Source organism: Anabrus simplex, chromosome 1 (genome assembly GCF_040414725.1).
Source record: "Anabrus simplex isolate iqAnaSimp1 chromosome 1, ASM4041472v1, whole genome shotgun sequence".
Lineage (NCBI taxonomy): Eukaryota > Metazoa > Arthropoda > Insecta > Orthoptera > Tettigoniidae > Anabrus > Anabrus simplex.
Genome location: NC_090265.1, coordinates 963,025,061 through 963,045,124, shown reverse-complemented (window position 1 = coordinate 963,045,124; position 20,064 = coordinate 963,025,061). Strand labels below are relative to the sequence as shown.

Sequence of the window (20,064 nt, the reverse complement as noted above, 5' to 3'; positions counted from 1 at the left end):
CCCCTTTTTTTTTTTTTTTTTTTTTTTTTTTTTTCATGAACCAATCCAGTATTCCCTTCCCATTATTCCCATTTTTTGTCAGTTACCCTTCCTTACCCAATCATCTCCTCTATGCAGAACCCAACACAAACATTATTAGAATATTTTTCAGCTTTGGCCATTTTCCTTTTTTCAGTGTTCTATGTCTTCCTAACTTATAAATTGTTCTGCATGCTGCTGTCTCGTGTTGGTGCAACTTACAATTCTGCACCATGTACCAGTTTGGATTATCATCTGTTTATATATCATGTAAGAATCTACTATCAACATGGGGAATGAAAGATGTTTCAAGAAAGAAGAGTGAAGAACAGTATTACATTTAAACTAAAAAACAAAGTTCCTAGATGTGTGGGATATTATGTGACATGTAATTAACCAACATCTGTGCTTTGTGTCTTACCGAAATGCAGTTTTCATAATTTGTTAGTGTCTTACATTGGTTCATGTCTTATTCCCGCATACTCTTTCCTCAATGAATTTAAATATTAAGAAGCGTGCTTGCACTTAAAGGTCTGTCAAGAGATTCCTGATCATAATTTGTTCAGTTCTCCACGGCCTGTATTAATTTTATTCATTTTATAACTTCCCTATTTATAGGATTTCCATTAGGACGAAGTATACTTCATTTTTCAGTATAAAACCTATCATCACTGTTTAACATATTATAAAAAAAATTACTATGTAATAAATCATATAAGCATGGAATATGAAATGTCTTTCACATACAGTACAAAGAGGAATTAAGAAGCAAAAAGTATGCACACCCTTCTATTGATTTTATAAATGGTTCCTTAAAATTAATATTGAACAGCAGATGGCAGTGACCGCTATGTTTGTCAACAGATGTTTTTTTAAACCTAATGAAGTCCAAATCTGTGGTAAGAATTTAGGAATTGTTCCTCGGGCTCCCACCATCAAGCCTGTGACTGATATATTTTGCAGTCCATATTTTTCTTTACAATACAAGACTGTAGGGTCATAAATGCTCTTCTTCTCTAAATCCAATTCTTCCAGTTGACCAGAATGCATTTCAAGTCGCACCGTTGCGTTGGGTCAATGATCATTCAGTGCTTGTTTTCCCGTTTAAAGGCAATGATATATATTTGTCTGGTGCTTCCATTTACCGCCAATCCAGACACTTCCTCGTAGACCATATAGCCTCGTTCTTTGAAGGCGCCAGCCATCGTGTGTCAAATCTTATGGCGTTGACTATTCCTTAAAACATCTCTGAATGGACAAGCACCCAGGATAATGGCAAGTGTTCCGAGTTCTCTGTGGCAACGCCAAAAGAGTGTGTTGTCCTGGGACCTGCCTGCTAGGGAGTGAACTGCAACAATGTTAGCTGTCATCTTGATTGCTTCGCCCCATTCTGAACATGACAGACCATGGTGATTAGATATCTACTTATTAGTTAGTGTGTATTCCTTAAATAATGTGACATCCTTACCGTTATGGGGCAATTCACTCCAGTGCAAAAATTCACGTTCTCGCAATTTGGTACGAACCTTCCTGGTATTAGGAAATTGAGTACGACTGTTGATGATTAGGTCAGTCGCTTCAATGCCAAGTTGATTTAAGCAGTCATAACTCTCTGCTTTAAGGTCCCTTGTGCCATTTATATAAGGGTTGTTCTCTCTGCTCAAAACCTGACAGATCTTTGTATGTTGAAGTCTGGCTTCCCAAGAGGCACAGAAGAGACCAAGGCCTATGTATTTCCTTGTCGTGTATAGCATATGGTCTGGCGTATCGGTCAGTAGTTGGAGGACTTCTTTCAGAGTGCTTTTTATTATCTTATATGCATCAGATAGAAACTTTTGTGGAAGTTTATACATAGGTGTTGCCTGGAATGGATATGTAAGTATTAGAGTGATTACTCCTGCATCTCCAGATGCCCCAAACCACGGAAAGAAATAAATTACTTGAAATCCTTCAGGACTAAGAATTCTATGATGTCATCTTGATGTCCGTTATTCCTCCACCTCGCATTCCTGAATATTCTTGATTCTATGCAGTTTTTTTGTTGTTTGTCCAATCCTTGTCCCGTTTCACTACAGGGTTGGGTATGAGGTGAGATTAATCTGTCGTGGCAGGTTTTTATGACCGGATACTCTTCCTGATGCCAACCTCATCAGAGGAGTTAATGAGATGAAATGAATGGCATGATATATAATAGTAGGAAAGGAGAGGGGTAAAAACTGGTGCCAGCACAAAGCCTACTACTGTTGAATAGCACCAAGGGGTCTGCTGAAGGCTTAACGCCCCCATCCGATGGACAAATCAACAACAGCGTCATATGCCCTCACTCCATAGGAGCACTGTGGAGAGGTTTGGAATTTGATCCAGGCTTTTGACATGCAATCTAGTGATTAGAAATTGTATAACACCACCTTACCTACCCTTCCGGCCAAGATTCTGATGATGAATTTTTTTTTCGATCAACGGGACTCGAATCGGCTAACCAAGGTGTCAGACCGTTTAGACTTTTTGATTGGAAGTCAAATGTACTTATATACTAAATAAATAGCTTAGATTATCTTCCCCATCAGTAAATAGAAATATATAAGAATAGTCATACTACATCAACAACCATGGCCACCAGGCGGGTTATTCTTGATTCTATCTACCTTGCATATAAATATGAGCAATGTCTGCCAAATGGCACGTGGAGAAGGGAGAATTTCCAGTGATGGGCCTTCGAGCACAATGAATTTACACGTGGAGAGAGCTAGATCTCTGCTTCGTTAATTGTACCATTCAAAGCCCCGGTGAGAGTTAGAGACACATATTTTACAACAAATTCTTCGTCATTTTTATTTACCTTCCTTCCAGTAACTTTTCTTTCCTTGGTGCGGGGCATATGGAAATGCAGGAATAATCACTAACATTACAGGCCATGGAAAACTGAACAAATTATTATCAGGAAACTCTTGACAGACCTTTAAGTGCAAGTACACTTCTTAATATCTCAGGTTCTTTAGGACTAAGAATTCTGCAAAGCCATTTGTCCTTGAGTTACTTATTTTCAATCCTTCCATAGTTGGGTTCTTGAATTCCCTTTCTTTCCTTCTCTTTTCAAATTATTGAATATCCTTTTTGAGTAAGGTTAAAAGAATGTTTGTATAACAAATGAAAATATGACTCTTTATTTAAAAGTAATATCATTGTGAGTACAGTTTGTGGAAATTAGTATTCATTAGCAAAATGCTAGGTATTTACAAGTCCTACCAAAAGTTTAAGGACATCTGCATATTTAATGAGCATGATTCCTGTCCTTATACTTTTGGTCCCATACATATGATTTTTTTTACAGGGAAATGGTACATATTTAGAGTAATATTTCCTGAAATTTGCATTAAAATATCACTCCTTGCTTTGAAGTTACTAATTTTTTTGTTTATAACAATTGGAAAGAAAATAGGAAAATACTTGAGGAGATCCGAAAGTATAATATAGGGATTATATTCATAATTTCCTCCTCTGCGAACCATGTGACCTTGCCGTGGTGGGGAGGCTTGCGTGTCCCAATGATGCAGATAGCCGAGCCGCAGGTGCAACCATATCGGATGGGTATCTGTTGAGAGACCAGACTAACGAATGGTTCATCGAAAGGGGGGTAGCAGCCTTTTGGTAGTTGTGCAAGGGCGGCAGTCTAGATGATTGACTGATACGGCCTTGTAATAATACTCAACATGGCTTAGCTGTGTTGATACTGCTACATGGCTGAAAGCAACGGGAAAACTACAGCCGTAACTACCTCCCGAGAACATGCAGCTCTCTCTGTATGAATGCAGGAAGATGGATACTGACATTCTGCGAGTCGGAGCGTGGAATGTTAGAAGTTTGAATCATTGTGGTAGGTTAGAGAATCTGAAAAGGGAGATGGATAGGCTAAAGTTAGATGTAGTTGGTATAAGTGAAGTACGTTGGCAGGAAGAACAGGATTTTTGGTCAGGCGACTACTGAATTATCAACACGAAATCAAACAGGGGAAATGCAGGAGTTGGTTTAATAATGAATAAGAAAATAGGGCAGCGGGTAAGCTACTACAACCAGCATAGTGAAAGAATTATTGTTGTCAAGATAGACACCAAACCAATGCCCACCACAATAGTGCAGGTCTATATGCCTACTAGTTCAGCGGATGATGAAGAAATTGAAAGAATATATGAGGAGGTAGAAGATTTAATACAATATGTAAAAGGTGACGAGAATCTAATTGAGATGGGAGACTGGAATGCAGTGGTAGGCCAAGGAAGAGAAGGTAGTACAGTAGGAGAATTTGGATTGGGAAAAAGGAATGAAAGAGGAAGTCGGCTGGTTGAATTCTGCACTGATCATAATTTAGTCCTTGCCAATACTTGGTTCAAACACCACAAACGACGGCTGTGTACGTGGACGAGTCCTGGAGACACTGGAAGGTATCAAATAGACTTCATTATGATTAGGCAGAGATTCAGAAACCAGGTGTTGGATTGCAAAACTTTCCCAGGAGCAGACGTGGACTCTGACCACAACTTGTTGGTCATGAAATGCCATCTGAAGTTGAAGAAATTGAAGAAAGGAAAGAATGCAAAAAGATGGGATCTAGACAAGTTGAAAGAAAAGAGTGTGAGGGATTGTTTCAAGGAACATGTTGCACAAGGACTAAATGAAAAAGCTGAAGGAAACACTATAGAGGAAGAGTGGAGAGTCAAAAAATGAAGGTAGTAGGGCTGCTGAAGAAATGTTAGGAAGGAAGAAAAGATCAACTAAGAATCAGTGGATAACTCAGGAGATACTAGACCTGATTGATGAACGACGAAAATACAAGAATGCTAGAAACGAAGAGGGCAGAAAAGAATACAGGCGATTAAAGAATCAAGTGGATAGAAAGTGCAAGGTAGCTAACGAAGAATGGCTGAAGGAGAAGTGCAAGGATGTCGAAGGCTGTATGGTCCTGGGAAAGGTAGATGCTGCATACAGGAAAATCAAGGAAACCTTTGGAGAAAGGAAATCTAGGTGCATGAATATTAAGAGCTCAGATGGAAAGCCACATCTAGGGAAAGAAGACAAAGCAGAAAGACGGCAGGAGCATATCCAACAGTTGTATCAAGGTAACGATGTAGTTAATTTGGTTCTGGAACATGAAGACGCTGTTGATGCTGATGAAATGGGAGACTCAATTTTGAGGTCAGAGTTTGACAGAGCTATGAGTGACCTAAATAGGAACAAGGCACCTGGAATTGATGATATTCCCTCTGAATTACTGACTGCCTTAGGAGAAACCAGCATGGCAAGGTTATTTCATTTAGTGTGCAGGATGTATGAGACAGGAGAAGTCCCATCCGATTTTCGGCAGAATGTTGTTATACCTATTCCCAAGAAAGCCGGTGCTGACAGGTGTGAAAACTACCGCACCATTAGTTTAGTATCTCATGCCTGCAAAATTTTAACACGTATTATTTACAGAAGAATGGAAAAACAAGTTGAAGCTGAGTTGGGAGAAGATCAATTTGGCTTCAGAAGAAATGTAGGAACACGTGAAGCAATCCTGACTTTACGTCTGATCTTAGAGGATCGAATCAAGAAGGACAAGCCCACGTACATGGCATTCGTAGATCTAGAAAAGGCATTCGATAATGTTGATAGGACCAAGCTATTTATGATTCTGAAGATGATAGGGATCAGATACCGAGAACGAAGAATTATCTACAATCTGTATAAAAATCAGTCTGCAGTGATAAGAATCGAGGGCTTTGAAAAAGAAGCAGCAATCCAGAAAGGAGTGAGGCAAGGCTGCAGTTTGTCCCCTCTCCTTTTCAATGTTTACATAGAACAGGAAGTAAAGGAAATCAAAGAGACATTTGGAAAGGGAATCACAGTCCAAGGAGAGGAAATCAAAACCTTGAGATTTGCTGATGATATTGTTATTTTATCTGAGACTGCAGAAGATCTCAAGAAGTTGATGAATGGTATGGATGAAGTCTTGGGTAAGGGGTACAAGATGAAAATAAATAAGTCCAAAACAAAAGTAATGGAGTGCAGTCGAACGAAGGCAGGTGATGTAGGAAATATTAGATTAGGAAACGAAGTCTTAAAGGAAGTAGATGAATATTGTTACTTGGGTAGTAAAATAAGCAACGATGGCAGAAGTAAGGAGGACATAAAATGCAGACTAGCACAAGCAAAGAAGAGCTTTCTTAAGAAAAGAAATTTGCTCACTTCAAACATTGATATCGGAATTAGAAAGATGTTTTTGAAGACTTTCATGTGGAGCGTGGCATTGTATGGAAGTGAAACATGGACGGTAACTAGCTCAGAAAGAAAGAGAATAGAAGCTTTTGAAATGTGGTGTTACAGAAGAATACCGAAGGTGAGATGGATAGATCGAATCACGAATGAAGAGATATTGAATCGAATTGGTGAGAGGAGATCGATTTGGCTAAATTTGACGAGAAGAAGAGATAGAATGATAGGACACATCTTAAGACACCCAGGACTTGTTCATTTGGTTTTTGAAGGAAGTGTAGGTGGTAAGAACGGTAGGGGTAGACCAAGGTATGAATATGATAAGCAGATTAGAGCAGATGTAGGATGCAATAGTTACGTAGAAATGAAAAGGTTAGCACAGGATAGGGTGGCATCTAGAGCTGCATCAAACCAGTCTATGGACTGATGACTCAAACAACAACATTCATAATTTGTATTATGGAGAAACATAGATACCTGTAGAATATATATAATTATTGTAATAGAGCAAGAGAATATGTTTCCATTAAAAAAATCCTCCGTTTTAAACCTCTCACCAGAACCACAGAAAAAGGCCATAAAGCAAATATTCCTTGACCTTGACTGGACAGGAGACCCCTCAAGCTACCAAGATTGTTTGTGTGTTATGTTGTAGTGGGATATTTTATATGAGTTGTGTTTCCAATTAGTGCATTGTTAAGTTTCCTTGATTTTTTATCATGATAAAAGTAAAACTGAGCGAAACATCAAAATTACAACAGTATCAGTAGGAGCTTTCTGCAGATTTCATAACAACAGATGGATGATTTCTTTATTGCAAAGTGAGTGAAGGAACAGTTTGTAGTGATAACCATTTCCTAGTGCTTCAGTATTTGAATACCATTGAACACAAAGACAACATCAAGATTAAATTGACGCAAAGTGAACTAGTTCAAAACTGCTTGACAACTATTCTGGTAATAGTTTTTGATTTGTGTGAAGGTTCTTTATGACAGCTGTCTGCCCGCTGTTTGGGATACTCTCCACTATCTTGCTCGCATTTGTTCACTATAGGTTGACTATTTTTAAATATACATTTCAGTCAAATATGTTAGCACATGTATTAGTCATTTTCATTCATGAAAAGCTTCCCATCCTTCTTTTAGATCCATGGCTTTGGACAGAGCATTGGCAGGGTTAAACCTTTCCCATCTTCATTTTCTTCAAAGTCATTACCTGGTATGAGGATAAGAGCTTCATCATTAGCACTGAACGCAATTGGATTCATTGTCATTGATAAATTAATAAATGGTCATGAAATTAATATGTGGTAAAGGAATATTTCATTTTGGGGTAGGTGGTATGGACAAATAGTAGCAAAATGGGTCATGTTTCTGTAGCTAAACATGTAAGGAATCAGCAGATGTTGCAACACTATTAGATCATTAGAAATTTCCTCTCCAAAGAGAGAGAACATTGGACTACTGAAGGACAGAGGGAGAGTGAGATATTCACGGAAATTTTAAACGAGCAAATCACAGCTCAGTATGGATACAATTAGCGGGAAGAACACCAGTTGTACAAAATTGATAACATGGCCAAAGATGGTTAAATTCCAAAAGAAAGGCTTATATAATGTACCTGAAGCACTCAGAATGGTTTAAGTAATAAATGAAAATATACCGGCTACTTGGCGCAGTTAAATATAATTATGAGATAACAAGAGATATGGGATTATGATGTAATGTGGTGGGGAAGTCCTGGAGGTGCGAGGCAGGAAGTAGGTAATGCCACGCTGGGAGCTCACTCACATGGTTGGAGATGAACGGTACAATTGTGTTCGAGTGATATTCCGTATACCGTGGACGTCAGAGTACTGAGCATTTCTGTAAGTGAAAAGAACAGATCTATAATTAATTTAATCCGCTGGGATTATCCTTAAATGAGAATAGGAAAACAGTTATTGATTTTTACGAAGTTTTGGTAGTGAAAAAATGTCCAAGAGAGGAAGTGATTTGCTGTTTGAACGAAGTGCGATTGTATAGCCGACAAAGTCATCATTTAATCTGGAACTCGTCTGCAGAACGGAATCAGTGGATCTAATAATCATAACTATGGATTAGGGAGACGGAAGCGAGGGGTTGAACCAAAGTACTGTGTAAATAACTGTGTTATATGCTATAATTTGATACCTGTGCTCAGTGAACCTTTGTGTACGTGATGTGATGTGGAAGTGAAACGAGTTCGAACTATTGCGGGACAGACATCTGGAGCAGACAAGCAGGATAGCTTTACCAGTGTGACTACCATGGATGGTGGAACATGAAATTGCATGGGCCGACCCGATGGCCAATGCGGAGTACAGAATCTGTACAGAATTATGGAGCGAACAGGAATTGGATAAGTACCTCCTGATATTTTGATGATGATGATGATGCTTGTTGTTTAAAGGGGCCTAACATCTAGGTCATCGGCCCATAATGGTACGAAATGAGACGAAATGAAATGACAAATTAAAAGCCCAAAAACGTCCACTGACCACAATTCAAACCGTGAGGATGAAGAATGAATGGATGGATATGAATTTAAAACGATCCGTGGAACCGACCCACAGTGACTCACATGCACAGAAGCTGATGTAGAACAATAGTATTATTGACCAAGGGACTGCTTCTACAGCACAATACTGAATTGATGATACTTGTAGTCGAAAGGGGTCCAAATTCCAAGTCAGTGGCCCCTCACAACGGTACTTATCGCTAGGAAAGTAGAACCATGGTATTTGTCATGTTGCGGTACTAATCAAGAGTAGCGTAGACTTGCGGTATTCCACACATTATAGTACTACCCACAGGTACTGAAATTCGCACATAAGACCTATGGTGTGTTGCACAATGCGGCGCCATTTACAGGCAGTGCAAACCTATGGTGTTCATTACATAAGGGTACTAACCACAGGGACTCGTACTATCCCACGGTGTTCCTCATATAGTGGGTACAAACCATAGGCAAGCCAGAATCATGGGTTCCCTCATCCCATGGTGTTGCTCACATAGTGCTACCAATCATAGGTACTGTAAAAGCCGTCTCATTCACGGTTGCTACTAATCACAAACCTATTTGGTACCCAACATAGTGGTTCTATGCGCAAGTAAAAGCGACCCATGATATTCCCCGCGTGGTGGTACTAATAACAAGCAGTTTCATGGTTCTAATTTGATCATCCCTTGGTCGCCCCTTTTAGTTGCCTCTTACAACAGGCAGGGGATACCATGGGTGAATTCGTCTGCATTCCTCACTCACAGGGTGTTGTGTGTTTGGTCCACGAGAGGTATTTTATTTCCCTCAAGTCCGCCGGCAAGCCGGCTAGGACCCCCCTATCCGCCACCTGGGACGTGCCACGTGGGAATATCACCTCTCCCCTGATACGCCAGCGTAGTAGGTTCGTGGTTCTGACATTTTAATCTGTAAATATGTGATTATATTGGTAAATAGTAAGTTAATGCATGTAATGTTTTAATTTTTACTGAAGTCATTTAAGTAGTGAGGGCCAATTAAGTTTAGAATAAAATATTACTGTATTTGTTGTACTAATGCCAGTGGGGGTGTTAACATGTGTAAATAGTTTCGGATTGCTGATGTTAGTTTTCTTATCTTCATAAATTTTTTTTTTTTTTTTTTGGTAGTGATGTGTAAAATATTTTCACTTATAGTTGGAAGTGAAGATGAACTAACTGACCCGTTTAGAAGAGTGAAGAATATTAGCCTTCACTATGGTCTAGAGATAAACATGAAACAGATCAAACTAATGGTAGTTAATCAGCAAGGTCAAATCCAACTTTACACCTGGAGATAGTAAAGGAATTTGTATACCTTGGGTCTGTCATCAATGAAACGGGAAGCTGTGAAATAAGAGTTCAAAAGATGTATTGTTCTAGGTTGTGCTGCAATGGTTAAACTCACTAAGATCTGGCAGAACCGGGCAGTATCAAAAGCTATGAAGATGTGCCTGGTGGAATCACTAGTGTTCTCAGTCTTTTTGTATGGCTGCGAGACCTAGACCGTAAATGCTAGAGACAAAAGTCGAATTGATACCTTTGAGATGTGGTATTTGCAGAGAATGCTGCGTGTAACATGGACAGAAAGAAGAACCAATGTTTCCATTCTGGACGAACTGAGCATCAAGAAACGTCTACCTTTCTGTGTGAGTGAGTGTTACCTCCAGTTCCTTGGCCACATTTTCAGAAGAGGAAGAGAGAACTTGGAAAAGAACAAATTGCAAGGCAACGTTGAAGGCAGTAAACCACGAGGAAGAACAGCAACTAGATGGTTAGATCAAGGAAAGAAGATCACTGGCTTGAGTAAGTAGGACCACAGCACATCTGAACGTAACTTTTGGTTAGAGGTCAGGGCATTTCAGATATGTTGTAATTGGATATCCAGAGGGACACTGCTTCGATCTTGTGTTTGCACTGATGGATGTCGCCATGGATTTATTTGTGTACATGTGTTTACATTTCTTGTATTTGTATTTTGACAACACAAATTCTGTTTTATGGTTGTTGTATTTCTGATGATAAGTGGATTCAGTTCCATATGGGTTGCCATGTCTTTGAAGCAGGGGATTGTCATCCCACTGCAGTAGAGCGAGTGTAGATGTACGATTTTGGGGATTTTTCTTTTATTGTAGGTTACGCAGAGCCCTTTGCTACTAATTTGTTAATGTGTTTTACTGTAAATTTACGTGGTGAGTTATCAGGTGTGGTGACAGCTAGATATTATTTGTTTATACAATTGAATCTCATTCAGTTTCACTTATGATAATAAATTAACAGTAAGGGGATACTCATTTGATGCTGTTCTGTACTTAGAAATGATTCAAAGAAATGATGATTTAAACAACGCATGTTGATGATTTATATAACACAGGTTGATGATTTAAGATAAGAAATGTAAATAAATGGTGTTGATTTAAATGACTACTTCATACAAAATGTCAATGATTTAAATAACGACATGTAATGATGATTTAAAGAAATGTTGCGACATTGTAAAGACTTATGTAATTATTTTATTTTCCGGGTTGAACCATGTTGTTGTTTTCTGTACATTACATACAGTTTGCTGACGTTTTCAATACATTGCCATATTCTTTGTTACTTGTTTAACCTTTAACATTAAAATTCACTCCCTCTAAATCTTGAAATCATCAGCATTGTTTCCTCCAGTTAACTGGTTTCTGTCATTTAAATCACCTCAGTTATTTAAATCATCACAACTTGTTATTGAAAAATCACTACAATTCGTTATTTAGGTCATCGACCTCAGTTGTTTAAATCATTAACATTGTTAATTAAATCATTGGCTTCTCTTGTTTAACTCATTACATAAGTCTAATCTTAGAGGTGAAGCTTCCACGGTGTGTAGAATTACTAGTTTATTTTCTGGGTTGAACCGTGTTGTTGTTTTCTGTACATTACGTACAGTCTGCCGACGTTTCAAATACATTGCAGTATTCTTTGTCGAAAACTGAATTGGAAACAGACTTTCACAGATTTAAAGTGTGATAGATATTTTATTGCAACGAACAAAAGGACTTGGGAATCCACATAATGGAACTATTTAATTATCCATTAGGCATTAATCTGATTTTCATATCGTCAAATGAATCTGTGATTTAATTATGATTTGTATTAGTGTTTTTGACATTGTATTTATTTTATTTTTACCTGCCAAAGATTTAATAAACTTAGTTTGCTTAAAATTGTTCTCACTCGTAACTTCTTTTTCTCTTATTTTTTTCCCTGCCTAGTTAATTAATTTTTAGTAAATTATATTTCAAAGATATTATCAGGGTACACCCAATTAGGGTTACCAACCGTCCGGCTTTTGCCAGACATGTCCTGCTTTTCAATCATTTTGGTTATGTCCGGCCGGCATTTCTAATTTATCGACATTGTCCAGCATTTTTCGTTACAAGATTGCTCACTTAGGTTTTAGGCTGAAGACAGCATGTTATTGTATCGTACATCAACTCCATGTGCTCAGGGCGCTACTTCCGAGGGTGGAAATAAGTAATACTAATATTCGATATATTGAACTCGAAGTCCAGGCATCGATCAACCAATCAACATGCTTCATTTCCACGTTTATGTTGAGAGAAACCGGAAGTGTCATGAGCTACAGTTTACATGTGCTTGCCATATGATTTGCAGCAATCGTGTTTGGTCATCTGGTTGTCGCCATAAATTATAGTGCGAGTATGCAGCGAGTGGAGTGAAATATTAATCTCATTGCATCCTATTACGTACCGGTATGTCATCTTTGCAACCTGAAAGGAGTGAATCTAAAAAAAGACAGTGTAAATTTTCGGATAAACTAAAACATAAGTATCCTTGCTTTACTCACCGACGCAGTGAAAGTGAAGCGAAATGTGCAGTGTGTGATAGTTATGTTAATGTCGGATACAAAGGTGTTGGTGACTTGGGAAGACACGTTAACAGTGAAAAACACAAAAAGACGGTGAGAACTAGGTCAATATCATGTTCAATGTTATCATTTGTCACTCCCAAATATTCACCAGATGATAAAAAAGTTCAAGCCGCAGAAGCTACAATGTCATTTCATACAGTTTTCCATCACCAGTCGTACAAATCAATGGACTGCACAGCTAAATTGAATAAGAGTATGTTCTTAGGTTCTGAAGTAGCACAGAAACTGACCTGTGCAAGAACTAAAACAAAAGCCGTAATAAATAATGTTATTGCTCCTCACTCGACATATATTATAATTGAAACTCTCAACAATAAAGTTCCATTTTTTGGCCTAGGAACAGATGCAAGCAATCATGGTGCACTAAAGTTGTTTCCAATTGTCATCCAATTCTTTGATTACAAAAAGAATGGCATTCAGATAAAAGTTCTTGATTTACAAGCATGTCCAAATGAAAGTTCTAAATGTATTTCCTCCTATATTTCAGATACTCTCAAAAAGCATAAAATTGCTTCTAGATGCATTGCATTTTCTGGAGACAATGCCAACGTTAATTTTGGAGGCCTTGCACGCAGGGAAGGGAAGAATGTATTTTCTGCTCTCAAAAAAGACTTGAATGAAAACATAGTAGGTGTTGGATGTCCTGCTCACATTCTACATAACTGTTTGCAACATGGAGCTGATGCTCTTCCTGTTGATATTGAGTCTGTGGTGATGAAAATTTTCAACTTCTTTCATATATATGCAGTGCGCACTCAGGAACTGAAAGACTTTGTGAATTTGTTGATGTAAATTATCTGCAGCTTTTAAATCATTCAGAGACTAGGTGGTTAACATTGTATCCAGCAGTTGAAAGAATCCTGCAATTGTTCCCAGCTCTGAAATCCTACTTTCTTTCTCAGGGTAGGAAGTCAGTGCCTTCATCAATTAGAAACTTCCTTGAAAATGACTTTTCAGAGCTCAGACAGCGATGCATAAGCGATTCATAGTTTGTGTTTCAAAGGTTGCCAGTACGAATCTCGAAGATTGCCGAGGTCGACCAATTCAGCACAAGGGTGTAAATCTATCCAGAAAAGGTGCACAGATAGTAGAATCTGTCCAATCTTCATTGAAAGGCACACTTGAAGGTCAATTCATTACCCTTAAAGTCAGATAGATGTTAAATACATTTTCAGAAGATGGTTTGGATAAAGAATTCAAAGTGTTTATGGAGAATGTATCTTATTTCTACGAAATCTGCACTGAGTACTTGGATAAATGGATGCATCCTATAGAGGAATTCAAGTGTTTCAAATGGTTGAAACTTCAGAACATTAAAGACCTCAGCTTTGACGATATTGTACCATGTATTCAGTACTTACAGTCAAAAGGTGTAGAAATAGATGATTCAAAATTATTCGACCAGTTCTGCAACGTAAGGGCTTATGCTAAAATTTCAACTTTGGATAAAGATACAACACTAGACCTACAATGGTCTGTTTTTTCTTAATAAGTGCCAGAACACTGAGGTATTTTCTTAACTTTTGAACATTTGCCAGTTTTTCTTTGCCACTGAACGTGTGTTTTCATTCATAAATGCTCAATGGACAAAGGAAAGGAACCGTTTGTTGGTAGAATCAGTGAAAGGAATGTTACTTGTGCAGTTCAATTTCAAAGATGTGTCGTGTGAAGAATTTTATAAATATGCACTTCAAGAAAATAACTCACGTCTTCTTTCAAACGTAGGTTCTGTTGAAAAATACAGCTTCAAGGAAATGAACTGCAGCAAAAATTTATCATTAAGTAAGGTATTTCCTTTTGTAAAAAGTTGTGTGTAATATATGTATAATTTTGTTATCGATAGAAATTGTCAGGCATTTTTCTTAAATGTCGTGGCTTTTTGCTAAGCAATGTCCTGCATTTGGAAATTTTCAGTTGGTAACCCTACACCCAATACGACCCTGGGATGAGCAGCCGGAGCCCATATTTAGGCTGGGAAGGGTACAATATACAGTTTCTCATACATTATAAAATATGGTACCACAATACGTTGAAACTACCTATACAAGCGCTAATATGTTGGTAGTGAAATGCAATTATTATGTGGCAAATGACAAGCGTGTAGGTCACTCAAACATTACTTTACTTTACATTATAACTGATTGTCCCTGACACCTGGTGACTCTACGAGTAACTGTAGACTTGCCATACAACAGCTAGATAACATGAAGGACGAACGTCTAGCAGTCTACCATAGCGAAGCACAGAAAAGCTGAACAACACAAGACTGCTGCAGCAGTCCACTGGAGTGAAAAGGTTAAATGCAAATACTTTCTCACAAAGCTTTCTTAAATTTTTCATACACCCTTATTTTAATTGCATGGATTTAACAAAATAAAGTGTTTTATAATGCTTCGATTCAACGAATACATAAATACTATGTGCATATTTTTGGATTTTTTCAAACATAATTGCACACATATTTCAGAAATTACAGAGCATGTAAATCCAGTCCCTACTTATTATGCTCAATACTATTATAAATTTAAATACAGTCTTCAACTGTTCATATGCTCTTTCCCACTCTTCTTGTGTTTGTAGTGACTTGCTACCCAGTGGCTGCCTAACTATGTCCTCATCTCAATGGGTAATAAATGCATCTACTGTCAGCCACATTTCTGGTCTGTTTTACCAGTGTAACTTGCACAGTTTATATTATACCTCATTTTATCGAAACTCACCATTATGCACTGCAGATTAAGACTACAACACTCTGAGTATCACATCATGGCCTCTACCATACCGCAGTAAATATTTCATTGTTTCATAAATCCTTAATTTATTGTCAAGTGAATATGAGTGGTTATTGTAGCATGCTAATTTCTGCCAAGGTTTGGATAAACTGACAAAGAGTAGCTGGAGATATGATTAAGGATTCTTAAGTACAATCTTGAATGAAAGAATCAAGATGCTAAAGGATACAATTGAAACTTTTATTTACAGTAAATTATATATATTAAAATATAAAATTAATTGAATATTATATACACTTTCTCCTCAGAGATATTGTGATCTGGAACACTATATCCAAGGATACCAGCCTTCCCATGTTTTACCCAATAAGTGAGGGTCAGTGGCCATGTCCAATAAGCATTCCACCTGCAAGAAGGAACAGACAAATAGATAATATATTATTAACCAAAAGGACATTTATACCAACAAAACTTGAATATATATTCTATACATACACGATTACAATGAGGAAGTATGTATATGAATGATTCTGAATAATATCTTAAAAGTTAGTGGAAACTTGCTCATGAGCCTAGCTAGGGAGTTACTGTTGTACTCAAAACTAACTTTCAACGTATTAGGTCAATTTCAGCTCATGCAGTATGTACTGAAGATGTGTTAAATACAGAAAAAAAATGGCCAACTGGACCACCAATGGGATCTGAACCCACAAGCTTCCAATTTCACGTCGGATGTTCTTACCAGTTGAATGTGTAACTGAAAGGATTTCCAGTCTGTTGAACACACAAGTTCAATATAAATATTACACTATAACATACCTGTAAATTAAACACACTACTGAACTAGGTCATATTTATTCTGTTGGAAAGGATCTAAGCTACAGGTCTGGCACTACTGATATCAGAAATGTAGAATTATTGCTCAAGGGTTATGAACTTCATGTTGTTGGTCTGTATTGAACTGAGATAACATATTGCTGTCTTTGAACTGAAAGGTAGTCTTTGAGAGATGAAGTTAAATGACTAAACCATGTTATGCAGGAGTTGAGCAAAGTCTTAACAACCAGTGTTTTGGAATGAATTTCATTTCTCCTTTGGATGGGATCCAGAGTAAAGTGTAGCTTCCACCGAAGTCCCAGTCAACATGGGTAGTGCTGAGTAATGACATTCGGAGCATGACTAGTGCATCTGAGTGTTATGAAAGGTGCTGCTCATAGGGTCGGTCGTGCTGCAATAGTACTTTCTGACCCAGTGAAGAAAGCAATGGCAAACGACCTCACTCCTCTTCTTGCCTAGTACGCCTCATTTTGGTGCTGCCATTGGTTTTTGGGGTTTCCTTATAATTGCATAACCTTTGGTGGTGCTATTTGAGGATCCAACCAGCCTCTGGGCTGATGACCTAACAGACACAGACATGATATGTCATACAAGTAATACGTTATTGTTCTCAACAACTTCAGATTTCTGTAGATTCCATCAGTAGTTAGAGTTGTATCTCTACTAGATTCATTATAAATAATAACAGGGTAGTGGTAGATGACATATGGCCAGTATTGTTGGAACAAAAAGTACTGATGTTGAGGCAGTCACTTAATATGTTACCACGGAAATCTATGGCATGTAAAATATAGGGGGTGTTATCAAAGGAAGTGATTTAAATGTTAGTTTTCTCAGCAGAATTTTACATTAAGTCACGTCAACTTGTTATTGATTTATTAAAGTTGATCAGATGCAAGTGATAGATTAAGCAAGGTTAAGTTATTGTGCAGCTAATCATGAAAACCAATAATATACTTGGACAAAAAAAAAAAAAAAAAGAGAGAGAGAGAGAACTGTTCAATGCAATATACATAAGTAATAAAGAATCAAGAATCATCTTAATCTACTTCATATACATATTTTTAATGCTCATTAGACCTAAAATTGAATTGTGACTGTCACTGGCTGCAACAAAACTGCCAGTTAACTCATCTAGATTGAGAAGCTCTGGTAAATCCTGATGTGTATGATAGGTGATAAAATGATGATTTTCTCTCTTTTGTGTCATGCTGCTGCTTCAGTCTTCAAAGGGAGCTACAGCTCTGCTCAGCTTCACATGAAGAAGTACGCACCTAAGTTCTTTCAACATTTCTGAACGTAGCCCAAACTTCTGGCAACATTTCTCGTAATATATTGCAAACATCACCAACACAAGGCAACCATTATTCCATAAAAACATCTTCACCTCTACAGATAATGATGCAACATCTATTTCTGAATAATTTTGAAGTATGTCCACTTGTTCTTGTTCAGTCACATTTGATAACATATCTTTTAATTGCTACAAGATGCAGGGCATCCTACTGAACAAATCTTGATTTTAGATCTTTCAGGGATGCGTCAGTGAAGGCAAAATATTTTTTCTGGTAACAGGCATTGATGTCTTAAGGAACTGAATCTTCTACTGGACCTGCGTACTTCCTTGGTCCTCTCATCATTCTTGGGAACGAATGGGGTTCAGATTATATTTTTCTACTTTTTTACTTTTTCATTTGCTTCTTGCATTATTTCTCAAAATTTTCTTCATTGTGTAGGCCCTGCATATTTTATGAAATAATTTAATGAAGCCTGATACATTTTGTTGCGGACTTCCAAATGAATAATTCAGTACTGGGCTGAGTGACTCATACGGTTGAGGCGCTGACCTTCTGACCCCAACTTGGCAGGTTCGATCCTGGCTCAGTCCGGTGGTATTCGAGGGTGCTCAAATAGGTCAGCCTCGTGTAAGTAGATTAACTGGCATGTAAAAGAACTCCTGCGGGACAAAATTCCAGCACCTCGGGGTTTCCAAAAACCATAAATTGGTTAGTGGAACGTAGAAAACAATAACAAGAAAGAATTATTCAGCCAACAACCAAATAAGGTTGTACTAGTTTCGAAATAGGTCAATAGACCATGAGCACCTCTGTATGATCATCTTGTAGGAAATAGCAGTTTTATTTGAGTGATGATATTGCTTATTGGACATTCAGATTTAAATTAAACTACAGAAATAATCTTTCCTTGTACTTTAACTTAACAAGGAAACAAGACATCTAAGTAATGAGCCCTTCATATTGCATTACACTTTTCTGAATAGCAGAAACTTTCCTTTAACAGCAAATTAACACAATGAGTACCACAACATACAAATAATGCAAACGCCTGCCAGGTTTTAATTACCTATTGTACCCTATTACAGATAGCGCTCATATTGGCAGCACCATCATATGTCTGTCTAGTTAATATGTCCAATACAATAAATTATACAGCCTGACCAGTTGTGTCTGTTGCAGTGTGAAGTCCAAGAATACTGTCATGTAGTTCAAGATCTTAATTGTTCAACACCACAACCACTGTGGGTACCATCACAGATAACCCAAAATATTGGGGGATCTTGTAAACAAACACTGTAACAGATAATTCTAATAATTTCATTTGCTATCATACCATGCATTTCATTCTGAATTGTTTCATTTTAGGCACAAATCTTTCCATCTGCTTGTATATCCAGTCGTTCACAGCAGAAACATCATAGTTTTAATAAGCACTGTAAGTTACCACTGTCTGACTGTTGTCCCTTATTGCCGAACCTTGCCTATCTAAAAATCTAATAGAGCTTGCTTGCTTATGAAAACTGGACTTTTTGTGAGCACAAAATCTTTTGAGTACTTTTCTCAATTCCTGAAACCCTCTGCTGTGAAGGCATTTTTTTACAAGTATTTTGTCTGGATTTAAATGCCAATATCAACTGAAGTAGAAACAGGCAATTCTGTTTATGTTTTTTTCAATACTTAACTATTTAAAATACTTAACACGTTCAGTACCTGCTTCTGAGCGGGACACTTGAATGCCTGGACCAGCCATTTTCATGCCCGGCCCTCTTGACGTGCATCACTAAATACAATTGACAATTACTCCTAAACTATAAATGTTAGAAAAATGATACTTTGTGCTTACCTCTAGTAAATATTTAGGGTGTGACATCTGGTGTCACAGGTTTCAAAATACGTCTAATTTTATACAGGCTATCTGTATTTTTGGCATAATGATTACTGTCACCGAAGTGAAGAAATGAAAGAATATGAAGGAAGCGTATTCGGAACATTGTATTGTAAAATATCGGGGTATGAAAAACAGGGTCTTCGGTCCAGTGCATTTTATATCAGGATTTTGGACTTATCGGTTTCCACGATTGCATGATCGAATTCTTTGTGAAAGGCCGGGGCACCACACTTGACTCGCGTCTAAATTGGTCTGCTCACACATACTGATAAAATTCGTCATTCATGAAAATACTCACGTAACTCAAAATATCCTGCTTATTTTCTATTTGAACGTTTATACTTGAATTCTCTGTAAATGGTGGAATGGGTGGACAATAACTAGGATGATATGTATAAGGCACTTCACTTTTCTCTATAGGCCAATCGGATTCGGGAATCGGAATTTCCTCGTCACTGTCACTTTCACTATCTGAGTATTTCAGGAATAAGTTCATCACCAGAATAATCATTGTGAACAATATCTAATAATTAATCTTCCGTAAGAAACTTTGTTTTATAAGCCTTTATAC

The 20,064-nt window shown here is 37.6% G+C and overlaps 1 protein-coding gene across 1 annotated transcript in view; it reads right to left on the bottom strand.

The window, feature by feature from the left end:
* Nucleotides 1-15,696: 15,696 nt before the first annotated feature.
* LOC136857637 (DNA-dependent protein kinase catalytic subunit) overlaps nucleotides 15,697-20,064 on the bottom strand; it is an 873,484-nt gene continuing 869,116 nt past the window's right edge. The window contains exon 53 of the mRNA XM_067136445.2: nucleotides 15,697-15,876. Coding sequence (XP_066992546.2) covers nucleotides 15,799-15,876 — 78 coding nt within the window. The 3' untranslated portion in view covers nucleotides 15,697-15,798. The remainder of the gene's footprint in view (nucleotides 15,877-20,064) is intronic.